Source organism: Micromys minutus, assembly GCF_963924665.1.
Source record: "Micromys minutus genome assembly, chromosome: 32".
Lineage (NCBI taxonomy): Eukaryota > Metazoa > Chordata > Mammalia > Rodentia > Muridae > Micromys > Micromys minutus.
In genome coordinates, this window is record NC_137967.1 from 4,695,759 (window position 1) to 4,708,046 (window position 12,288).

The following is a 12,288-nucleotide window of genomic DNA, read 5'->3' on the forward strand; positions in this document are numbered from 1 at the left end:
AGACAGAGCCCTAGAGGGAGGAAAACACCCTAAGGAGTGGACCTCAGAAAGTAAGGCGGGATGCTGAGGAGACCTCACGCAGGGTGTTTTTGCAGCAGACGGGTCCCAGGGTGGCAGGGCCCTTTGCTCTGCCATGCCCCAACTCTGGGACTCTAGTTCCCCTACCCCGGAGCTATATTTAGGAGGAAAGCTGACACTTGCCTTTGGGGGGGTCACCCATCCCCCATCCCCCAACCTAAATATAGCATGGCAAAGTGGCAGGAAGGGTGTCCCCGGATTAGGGTGTTCCCCTCAAGGTGCCATCTCAGCCAGGGTGACTCAGACCCCACTCCAGTTGTTTACTGGAGGTGGGATGGGACACTTCCTAGTCTGGGTGTCCCTTTGGGTCACCTCTCTGACCTTTCATTCTTTCCTGACACGGCCCAAGGGATCCAGCTCTAGTCTCTGGGCACCAAGGGAGAAGCCTATAGAGGGAAATTCTGTCTCTTGTCTTCCTCTTCATCTCTCCTCTCTGTCTCTCTGTGTGTCTCTGTCTGTTTCTCTGTCTCTGTGTCTCTCTCTCCTCCCTCCCCTCCCCTGGTCTCCCTGCCCTCTGAACTCTGGTTTCCCTTCTGCCTAGCATCTGTCCTCTCTCCAGGACATGCTCCCGCTGTGCCAGCACCTCTCCCCTGTATTCTGTGATGGAGTCTGTGTCCTACATCATCTGTCTTTGGCCACCGTGTGCGGATCTGTCTCCATTTCTGTGACGGTGGGTCTGTTGGAGTGAAGCGCCCACCTGAGATGCTGTCATGTCCATCCTCCCTCTCTCTTGTCTAGCAATAGGATAGTGATGAAGGTGGCTCCCTACATTCGTTCCCCAATGGGCTTAGCCATCTCAGAGGAGCCAAAACCTCCTGGCAGCCCCCCTCCCCCCGCCTCAGATGCTTCACCCTCAGGTCTTAAGCAAGAGTTCATATGACTAAAGCAGGTGATACAGTTATCAAAAATAACAACACTGGGCACCAGTGAACAGGTTTTAATAAGTTAATGCCAGTCAAATACCTTGAACCATTGTTAGTGATTGAATCCTCTCCTGCTCCCCAAAATGTGTCTCAGTCCCAGGAGACTCCAAAAATGTTTCCCTGGAGCTCAGGGTAATACTGTTCCCTCCATTATCAGCTTCCTCTTCTAGAAGAGGCAGGGTCTTGCCAGACACCACGGCTTTAATCCCATCACTTGGGAGGCAAAGATGGGAGGAGCTCTGTGAATTCAAGGCCAGCCTGGTCTACGTGGTGAGTTCCAGGACAGCCAGGACTACATAGAGGGACCCTGTTTGAATGGACAAAAACAAAACAAAAGGCAGGACCAGTGGCCTCGGGCAATCCCTGCACACCAGAAGTTGTGGGGGTGTCACAGGTAGGCCACCTGCCACTAGCCCTGGTCCTATGACGTGCTGGGTAACCTTGGGGGAAGCCACAACACTTTACAACCTTGGGTTTCTGTCCTAGGAGAAACAGAGCACCTCCAGGATTGTGGTGACCTTCTTTGTGAGGGATGCTGATGCCGTGGTGGCTTAGATTCTGTCATGACTCAGAGAACAGAGAGGGTGACCCTTGAGCTCCAGGCTTCACTTGAACCTGCCCCCCCCTCGTGCATTTCTCCCTCTTTCTGCGTGTCTGACACGTCACTGGGTGCCCATCCCTCATTACTCACTTCTTTCCCCTCTCTGTCTCTGCCTCTTTCCTTTCTCTCTTCCCTCCCCTCCCCGTCCTTCTAACTTTCTCTCTCCTAGATCTCTGCCTCCTGCCCCATCTTTTCCAAGTACCCACTCTTCTCCGACCGTGTTTTCTTTCCTTGGGGCTCCAGCCTCGGAATCTCTGTACTACAGCATGGAACAGCATTAGACATGGGTCGGACATGAGTAAGGTAAGCAGACTACTAGTTCCCACAGTCTTTCCAGGCGACTGGGGCAGGGGGACTCGGGAGACGAACTACCAGCACTACAGTGCACACCCCTGAGCAAGCGTGTTTGGTGGGCCACACACATTCGCACGCCCACGCTTGCTCTGTCGTTTTCTCTGTGCTGTGACCCTTGGGATCCTGATGCTACTCCTTAAAATGGCCCCACGGCCCTGCGGCCGTCACGGTCAAATTCAACCAACACGTCCACAGGACTCACAGTGCCATGAGTCAGCATGGTCCCCCAAGACCAAAGAAGTCACCAGACTCGGCTGTCAGGAGTGTCACATGGACACACATCTCAGCTTTGTATCACCCTAAAATCGTTCCAGCCCTAGACCCCTGCACCACACAGAGAATTGTAGCTGTTGGGGGGGTGTCTCTGTCCCTTTCTCCGAGTCTCTGCCACTCTATGTCCTTTAAACCCTCACCAATTCTCCATCAGGACCCAGAGTGACCACGTCCTGTTCACAAGACTCCAGAGCTCACAGAATCTAAAATAACCGGAGTTCTAGGAGAAGCTGGAATCTGTACGGTTTGCTACGCATCTGCACACGACCGCTGTGTGTGGCCGTGGAGCCGTACACCCACTCCTAACAGTGCAGTGTGGACGTACAGGAGCCAACTTGGCCCTAGAGGACTCGAACCCCTCAACTACTTATCATACACTTGAATGAAACCACACCTGACCCCAGGAGAAGCCCACATACGCCTAGAAAACTCGCTATATGACTAAAGCCTCTTACAGTGCTATCCATAGGGCCCCTGGAGATTTTCACAGCTCCGCACAACCCAAGGGGAAGCCCTGGACTCAACCCAAAATCCTGGCCATTCACATCGCGTAAGGTCCCCCTAGGAGCTACCACGTGACACGCCCCTTCCGTTACCACCTTAGTCTTTAACCCAGCACCTGACCCTGCCTTCCCTCCTCCCTCCCACCCCACTGCTTCCTGGAGACCCCCAGCCGTTGTCTCTCACACCTCGGTCACCATGTGTTTCCCAGCAGGGGCCCAGAGCGGTGGGAGGAGTTCAGGCACCTCAGAGTCCACCAGCCCCCCATTAGCCTTGCCCTCCAGGGTACCGCAGGGCTGTGTGTCCACGTGGCTGTACATCCCTGCCTCTTCGCCTTCCGTCTCCCGGTGGTAAAAGTAGCTAAAGTTGGAGACGATGACAGGCACGGGCAGAGAGATCGTGAGCACGCCCGCAATGGCGCACAGAGAGCCCACGATCTTGCCGCCCACGGTGACGGGTGCCATGTCCCCATAGCCAACCGTGGTCATGGTGACCACTGCCCACCAAAAGGACTCCGGGATGCTGGTGAAATGGGTGTCCACCCGGTCCACTTCAGCAAAGTAGACCGCGCTGGAAAAGAGAACCACGCCGATGAAGAGGAAGAAGATGAGGAGACCTAGCTCACGCATAGAAGCCCGCAGTGTCTGACCCAAGATCTGGAGGCCTTTTGAATGCCTGGACAGCTTAAAGATTCGGAAAACACGCACCAGCCGGATGACCCTCAGGATGGCCAGGGACATAGCTGGCTGGCCCACACCCCGCTGCCGGGCTAACTCCGTGCCCAGGGCCACAAAGTAAGGCAGGATGGCCACGAAGTCAATAAGGTTCATCACATTCTTGAAAAATACGGCTTTGCTCGGGCAGGCTGCCAGACGCACCAGAAGCTCAAAGGAGAACCAGCAGATACACAGGGTCTCCACCACAAAGAATGGGTCGTTGAAGGGCTGCCGGGGAGGAGCTCCTGGCATGGGACTGGAGCCATTCAGCCGAGCGAGGAGCTGCAGAGGGGACAGAAAGGGGTCAGGGAGCCAGGCCAACACCTCCAGTCACTGTTTCGATGTGAAAGTAGCAGTATCAGTGTTCCCGAGGGGTGACCTCACTGTCCTACACCACTCAAGACCCCAGCGACTGCCTTTGGGTAGCCCAATGTCTGCTCTTCGGACCAATGGGCAGAAAAGGGCGGTGTCTCCTTGGCCTAGTGACAAAAGCCTGTCACTCCACACTCAGGAGCCTGAGGCAGGACAAGTCACTTCAAGGCAGATCTAGACAACTTAGGACGTCGTCCCAAAAGACGAAGTCCCAAAAGAAGGTTGGGGGGTGGGGTTCATTGACACATCCTGCTTTAGAACCCTTTCGTGAGGGTGTGCTCAGTGATAGCAGTTTTTAACTAGACTCCCCCACCCCCAGGGAGGGATGGTGGTGTGGTTCAGTGGTTAGCACTCCTGTCTAGCATCACCCAGTGAGGGTCTGCAGGCTTGGGTCGGTGGTCGAGCGTTTGCCTAATGCCTTGGGCTGTACCGAAGAAGATCGGAGATTAAAACACGGTCAGTTGTTGTGGTAGGGCACCTTCAACCTCAGCAGTCAGAAGGCAGAACGGTTTGGATCTCTGTGAGTTTAAGTCTAATCCTGGTCTATGTGGCAGTCTACATAGCAAGTTCCGGGCCACCCTGGGCTACATAATTAGACCTGTTTATCTTTTCACATTAATGTAATTAAATTACCGTTATGTAATTAAATTAATGTGGTTAAAATACAGCTCTGCTCTTTCACTGGTGGGAACCCCCGACTTCATGGTTGATCAGGGAGAACTTCTTTCCTTCCAGGATCCTGCCTGCCCAGCGTTGAAGGGCAGGGTCCTGCTCTGGTTCTATGGTCCCCATGCCTGCTCTTTCCCGTTGCCTTCAGCCCAGCCCAGACGGTAGATAATGGTTCCGGATGGTTAAAATGTCTGCTCTATGGCCCTCAGATCCACGCTCTGGCCGGATTCTGTGCAAATCCCTGCTACCTCAGCTCAGTCCTAAAACCTCAGCCTACCATGGTCCGGTTTCCTGGCTGCCATTCCTACCTGACCATATCTACCTTTCCTATTTCTCTGCCAGACGCACGGACACTGCGGTCTGCAGTTGGTCTCACACGTTCATTTTGCAGGGCTAGGGATGGAACGCAGAGCCTGTTAACTCTCCCTTGATCCAGGTCCCAAGCCCCCTCACTAAGGGATCTTAGGTAAGAACTCTATCACTGAGCCACACGTCTCACTGGGGGATTCTTCTTCTTTTTATAAATTATTCCGTGTGTGTGTGTGTGTGTGTGTGTGTGTGTGTGTATCATGCATGTTCCTTGGTGTTCAAGGGAGCCAGAGAGGGCTTCGGATATCCTGCAACTGGAGTTACATACATCGCGTGGGTGCTGGGGATTGAACCTAGGTTCGCTGGGAGAACAGTGTCTTTATGGCTCAGCCGTGTCTCCACGCCCCTCACTGTAGTAGGTAGTTCTACCACTGAGCCACACAACCCCTAAGTCACTTTGTGATTCAGTGCAGATTGAGCCACCTCTGAACCAGGCACCAGTCCCTGGGGGATTCTAAGGCAGGTTGTCTACCTCTGAGGCAAATCCTCAGTCACTGGCTGTTTCCGGGCAGGCTTTCCCATACAGTAACCCAGACTGGCCTTCAACCGTGGCAACCTCCTCGCTGGGATTCACGTAGGAAGCGCCATACCCTGATTACATCTTTGGTTTGTTTGTTTGTTTGTTTTAGGGCTTCCACCTCCTGCCCCTTGCCACACCTTCTGACCGCCCCCCCACCCCGTCTTCCAAAGCCCCGCCCTGACCCTCCCCAAATCCCCGCCCCTCACCGGGCCAGTAGCAGCCGCCACGGGCGCGAGCCCCGGGTCATCGCGGTCGTCGCGGAAGTCTGGCAGCGTCTCGAGGCAAAAGACCACGATGGAGACCAGGATGACGAGCACGGAGACCACGGCGAGCACGCGCGCCGCCTGCGAGCTCTCGGGGAATTCGAAGAGCAGCCAGAGCTGGCGCGCAAAGGCGCGGCGGGGCAGCGGCCGCTCGGGCGGCACCGCGCAGCCCTCGTCCTCCCGCAAGCGCGCCAGCGCCGCCGCGCCCAGGCCGTAGAAGGACACCTCCTCCAGGAAGACGTCGAGGGGCACGTGCGCCGGCCGCCGGAGCCGGCCGCCTGACTGGTAGTAGTAGAGCACCGCATCGAAGCTGGGCCGGTGTCGGTCGAAGAAGTACTCGCGGCGCGCGCCGTCGTAGAAGCGGCTGCGGCGCACCGGGTCCCCCAGCAGCGTGTCCGGGAAGCGGCCGAGCGTGCGCGCGCGGGTCTCGAAGCGCAGCCCGGCCACGTTGAGCACCAGCCGCTCGCAGCAGCCGCAGGGCGGCGGGCACCGCGGCTCCATGGCGCGCGCAGCCCGGGCGACCGGTGAACGGACGTGTGGCCCCGACGCCGCAGCCACCCCAGCCGGGTGTCCGGTGTCCGCGCGTAAAAATAGCACGGAAAGTCCGGCCAGGGCGCGGGGGAGGGGGCGGCGTTACCCCGCGGGGCGCTGGGCGCCCTCTGCCGTTCCCCACTGCCACCGGGGCGCTCTTCCGTGGGTCTCTCGAGCTTTCCCTTGTAGTCATCTATTTTATTTTGTCTGGCTTTTGGTTTCATGACACGGGATCTTACGTAGCCCAAAGTGGCCCAGAACTCTGTATACCTGAAGTGACCTTGAATTTATGATCCTCCTGCCTCCACCTCCCAAATGCTGGGATTGCAGGCGTACGGCAGCGTTGGCTACTTATTTGTTTGTTATTGAGACAGTCTTAGCCTGAAATTTAAGCTGACCGCGAACTTGTGGCGATCCTCTGCCTTGTTCTTCGGGTTGCCTAGGTGACAGTCGCGAGCCACCGAGTCTGTCTGCAGCATCTATTTCCCTCTTTCATTTCCCGTCTCTCTGTCTAGTCCCTCTGTCCTCCTGGGAGGATGTATCCGCTTAACCGGTTGTCTGTCCACATCTGTCTCCCTGCCGGGAGCCTGTTTCTCTCTGCCTTTTATTTTATTATTATTATTATTATTATTATTATTATTATTTATTCTGGCACTGGGTTTGGCTCGATATTGCAGTACTCTTACTTCTGCCTCCCGATTGCTGGGATGACAGAGGTGTACCACCACATCCTTCTTTCTCTCCTAGTATCTTTCAATGAACATCTTTTTGTGAGTCTGGGTTCATGTTTTTACTCCTCTGTGTCTCTAACTAACACCCCTAAGGAGCTCTGCGGCGGCCCTGGTGCTTGGCAAATTCCTGGGACCTCCTGTGCAGCTGTGAACTGTTGCCTATGTGCGCCGGATCCCTGGCCACTAAGAGCCCCGGAGTTTGGACTTAGAATTTCTGTACGTATTTTGAGGTGAATAAAACCTGGGCTGAAGCCAAGAATGGCGCCAAAGGAGGCGGGACTTGCCTGGAAGGGTCTAGAGTCGGCCTGGGAGATGCGCAGGGTCACTGTCGGGAGCCGAAGGGCAGACAGAAGGTGGCCTTCCAGTCACCGGTGTCTAATGACACCGGGTAAAAAATAGTCCCTTCTGATGGGGTAGGGTGTTGGTAAAGGGCATTGATAGCTAGTCACTTTCGGGGAAGGGGGAATCCCGCGCGCCCTCTGCTGGCCGGACGGAGACCTGCACCAAAAGGTCTCCCTGCTAAACCTTGCCTTTCCGTTCACAGCTTTTTTATCTTTCTGGGACTCACTGAGATCCTCCTGCCTCTGCCCTCCCCACCCTCCCACCCGCCAAGGTCAGTTATGAGACCGTGTGTGGTGTCACACGCCTTTGATCCCAATACTGGGGAGGCAGAGCCAAGCCAGCCTGTGGATTTGAGGCCCGCTTGGTCTACACATCAATCTCCAGACGGATCAGGGCTACCTGTTGTTTTGGTTTTTGTTTTTTCGAGAAAGGGTTTCTCTGTGTAGGCCTGGCTGATGATATCAGATCGTGTCTTTAAAAATTCCGGTCATGGAGACCTCCCCTCCTCCCATCGGAGGATCCCTGGCCACCCAGTTTTGAAATTAACAGGGAAAGTGACCAAAAGGACATTCAGCGACTAAAGGAGAGCCCTATTGTCCACCTACTTCTCCAGATCTTTTGTTTGTTCCTCATTCTTATTTCGAGACAAAGTTGCTAAATTGCTCAGGATGATTTTGAACTCGTTTTTTTTTTTTTTTTTTTTAAACTCAGGTAGGCTTTGAACTAGCAATCCTCTGGTTTCAGCGTGAAGACTGGCTGGGATAAAAGTCTGCCTCTCAGGGCTTATCTCCTTCCTCGTGTGTCTTTTTAAATAAGCATTGATAGGTATTCTGCGTGTATGGATTTCTGTCCAATCCCTGGAACTGGAGTCAAAGACAGGCTGAACTGAACCCTGGATTCTCTGGAAAAGCATGTTTTCTTTTTTCTTTTTCTTTTTTTCTTTTTTTTGCTCTTGTTTTTTTGATTTGTTTTCCCAAAGATTTATTTATTATGCTTGCAGGCCAGAAGAGGGCGCCAGATCTCATTATCGTGGTTAAGAGGTTGCTGGGAATTGGACTCGGGACCTCCGGAAGAGCAGCCACTGCTCTTAACCTCTGAGCCTTCTCTCCAGCCCCAGCAGGCAAAGTTCTTAACCACCTAACCATCTCTCCAGCCCCCTCCCTGCCCTTTACTTGCCACCATTTGAAGGGGCTGTGTGTCAAACCCCACCCTAAGGAAGTCTCTCTATATATACACCTTGGGGGGAGGGGAGGCTAAAATGATGTTAAAACACTTCATTGGACGGAAGCCATGTTACCATTTGCCCTGAGGCTCTTCTCAACAGTTCGATCTCATTTTGCCCAGCATGCGCCACGCATGGCTGGTATATGGGCCTGAATGAAAATGAAAGCGGCATTACTGGAGATGTGGCCTTGTTGGAGGAAGTGTGTTACGGGGCGGGGGAGGGGTGCGCTCAAGCCAGACCCTGAGGCTCACTGTCTCTGCCTGTGGCTCCAGATGCCCTACTCTTGGCTACCTCTCCAGGAGCATGTCTACCTGCACACTGCCATACTTCCCACCATGATGATAATGGACTAACCCCCTGACCCTGGAAGCCAGCCTCAACTCCATGTTTGCTTTTATAAGAGTCGCCACAGCCATGGTGTCTCTTGATAGCCAAAGAACACCAAGACAGCGGGGACAGTGTGGGAGCAGAAGATATCAGCATGTCCCCATCACTGGGACCTTAGACCGTTACCTGGATGGCAAACAGACCATGAAAGGTGTCAGTGAAGGCTTTTGAGATGGGGATATTGTTCCTGCTTATCTGGTTAGTGAGTGAATGGTGCTTCCACGAGAGCAGCAGGAAGGTGAAGCCAAGCACCTGATCCCCCGGTGAGGGGTTTGTGGTGAGATTATTTATAGCATTTGTAAGGTCTTAGGTTTCTTCTTTAGTACCCAAAATAAATGGTAGGTAGGTAAAATTAAAAGTTGTAGCCTGGTGTGGTATGCGTGTCTTCAACCCCAGCACTTGAGAGACAGAGGTAAATCAAACTCTGTGAGTTCAAGGCCAGCCTGGTCTACCAAGCAGGTTCTAGGACAGCCAGGGTGGTTACAGAGAGAAACCCTGTTTCAACGCCTCCCACCAATTGTTTCAAGAGCCAAGTGGAGTGAATTAATAATCTATCAGGAAGAAGACAGAAGGATTGAAGGTTTGAGGTCAGCCTGGGTTTTTTTGTTTGTGTTTTTTAAGATTTATTTTATGTAAATGCACTGTCACTGTCTTCAGACACACCAGAAGAGGGCATCAGATCCCATTACAGATGGTTGTGAGCCACCATGTGGTTGCTGGGACTTGAACTCAGGACCTCTGGAAGAACAGTCAGTGCTCTTAACCACTGAGCCGTCTCTCCAGCCACCAGCCTGGGTTATATAGAGAAATTCTGTTTCAAAAAAAATTGAACCAGGGCTGGAGGGGTGGCTCAGCAGGTAAAGGCATTTCCTGCTGTTCCCAAGGGCTTGGGTTCTGTTCCCAGCCTCACTTTGGGCAATTCACGAGCACCTGTAACGCCAGTGTCAGGGGATCTAACACCCTCTTCTGGCCTCTGCCAACACCCAGACTCACATACACACACACTTATTTATGCACACGCATTCGCACAACACATTGACTCTTGAACGCCCCGCCTTCGCCGTGCATTTCCACAAACGTTCACACCTGGGTATGCTATGCTTACATGCAAACGAACCCCTGACATGAATACAATCCGGACGCCCAGCTTTTCCATGTCACTGCCTGAACCCAGGGCTCTGCCTGCCTGTCATCTTTTCTCCCCCTGCCCCCAGCACTAGGGTTACAAACCAGTTCTGCTATATCCTGCTTTTCCCATGCTGGCTGGGGATCAAAGTCAGCTCCTGATGTTTTCTGGGTGTAGATACTTTAAGCACCGAGCCACCTTGTACATTGACGCAAACGTTCTTTGGGGTTGTCTAGGCTGTTTCCTGCTTGCAGCCCCCTCTCCCTTTTGTCTTGAGGCAAGGTCTTACAAACCTATTTGATTACATTAAAATTCCTGGATCACTTGTCAAAATTAGGAGCTTGAGAGAATTCTCCCCCCCCCCACACACATTCTATTTTATGTATCTAGACAAGTTCTCACTATTTAACTGGCTGTCTAGCAACTAGGTATGGAGACCAGGCTGCCCTTGACCTCACAGAATTGCCTGCCTCTGCCTCCAGAGTACTGGGGTTAAAGGCGTGCTCCACCAAGACCCTCTGTAATTCTTGCTGTTCCTATTTTGAGACCTGGTCTTTTGTTTTTTCTTAGTTATTCATATTGACGCATGGGGGGGGTGCTTGAGTGCAGGTGCCAATGCAGGCAGGTCGGAAGAGGGCAGAAGAGCCTCTGCCACTGGCTACTGAGTCCCAGGATCCTCCTGTCTCCAACTCCAAACATAGACTTGGAGTTTGTGGGCCACTAGATGTGGGCTCTGGGAAGCAAACTCAGGTAAACTAACACTTTATAGTAAGCAGCAAGCAGGGGGCAAGTGTGCAAGCCTCTCATTGGGAAGCCACTGTGGCCTTTAACATAATTGGCTGGTACTGGTGATCATATCATAAACTTACTTTCTGTTCCCCTCTGCATTGGTGGTCATTAGGGCAGGCTTGTAACCTGGGGGTGCAGGTTTGTTGGAGGAATAGCCTGGAGATGCAGGTCTTGGTGGAGATAGTTTAGAGACCGGAGCTAGGCTCGGGTTTTGTTTGGGGAAACTAATGCTAGACCAGCCTGTTAGTTTACCTGAGTTCAGACTGAGGTCAGGTTCTCAAAAATGGAGCCTGAACTTAAAAGATCTTATTGCAATTTGATATGCCCTGTTTGGTTGATATCCCTGGGAGACCTGCCTTTTCTGAAGGGAAACAGAGGAGTGGGAGGGGAGGGAGAAGGTAGGAGGTGGAGTGGGAGGAGGGGGGGAACTTCAGTCAGGATGTAATATATGAGCAGGTAAATTAATAAAAGAACCTAGCATGTTGCCACATGCCTTTAATCCCAGCACTTGGCAGGTAAAGGCAGGTGGATCTCTGTGAGAGATAATTCCAGGACAGAACTTCCAGGACAGCCATAGCTACAGAGAAATCCTGCCTCAAAAACAAAACAAACAAAACCAAAGAGCACTCACTGCTCTTCCAAAGGTTCTGAGTTCAATTCCCAGCAACCACACGGTGGCTCACAACCATCTGTAATGGGATCTGCTGCCCTCTTCTGTGTGTCTGAAGACAGCCACAGTGTACTCACGTACATCAAATAAATCAATCTTTAAAAAAACACACACACACAGAAAACAAACAACCCCAGCAAAACCCCCAAAACACAAAAGGCCTTGAATTTAAATATCTGCCACTTGTATGAACTGGGAATGGAAGTGTATATCGGTAACTTATCTGTGTTTTATAAAAATAAAGGAGAGGGGCTGGAGAGATGGCTCAGTGGTTAAGAGCCCTGACTGCTCTTCCAGAGGTCCTGAGTTCAAATCCCAGCAACCACATGGTGGCTCACAACCATCTGTAATGGGATCCAATGCCCTCTTCTGGTATGTCTGAAGACAGTGACAGTGTACTTACCTATAATAATGAATAAATAAATAAATAAATAAATTTTTAAGAAAGATATTTAAAAACAATAAAGGAGAGAAGGAATCTGTTTGGCAGATGTGTAGTCAGGTGTGGGAGAAGAGGGGTGCCTCTGCCACCCCATGCTGAAGCATCCCTTCCCCGAGGGACCAGCCACACCGTGGTATACTATAGTTTATTTAGGGCATGGGGAGGGGAGTTGAGGGAGTAGAGGCAGAGAAAGGCAGAGTAGAGGAATACAGGTCGGCCATGAGCACAGGGAGAGAAGGGGGAGGGGAATGGGGAGGGAGAGCAGGGGGACAGAGCAGAAGCAAGAAGGCAAGAGAGAGGAGGGCAAGCAGCCCCCTTTTACAGTGAGTCAGGTTATTGCCAGGTAACTATGGGGCGGAGCTTAGACAAAAGCCAACACACCCTTCACTATATAAGGTGTTCAATC

General features: G+C 52.5%; 1 protein-coding gene across 1 annotated transcript; it reads right to left on the minus strand.

Moving 5' to 3' along the window:
* Positions 1–1,000: 1,000 nt before the first annotated feature.
* On the minus strand, positions 1,001–7,082 carry KCNA7 (potassium voltage-gated channel subfamily A member 7). Its single transcript, XM_080909209.1, has 2 exons — positions 5,583–7,082; positions 1,001–3,728 (listed from the first exon to the last, which is right to left on the minus strand). The coding sequence occupies exons 1-2, from the start codon at positions 6,138–6,140 to the stop codon at positions 2,913–2,915; spliced, it is 1,374 nt and encodes a 457-aa protein (XP_080765335.1). The 5' UTR covers positions 6,141–7,082; the 3' UTR covers positions 1,001–2,912.
* Positions 7,083–12,288: the final 5,206 nt, after the last annotated feature.

Excerpts from the sequence above, each read along its gene's own strand:
- KCNA7 (XM_080909209.1), bottom strand. The coding sequence starts at position 6,140 with ATGGAGCCGCGGTGCCCGCCGCCCTGCGGCTGCTGCGAGCGGCTGGTG. Across the intron at positions 3,729-5,582 it reads TGGCGGCTGCTACTGGCCCG|CTCCTCGCTCGGCTGAATGG; the intron begins GTGAGGGGCGGG and ends TCCCCTCTGCAG.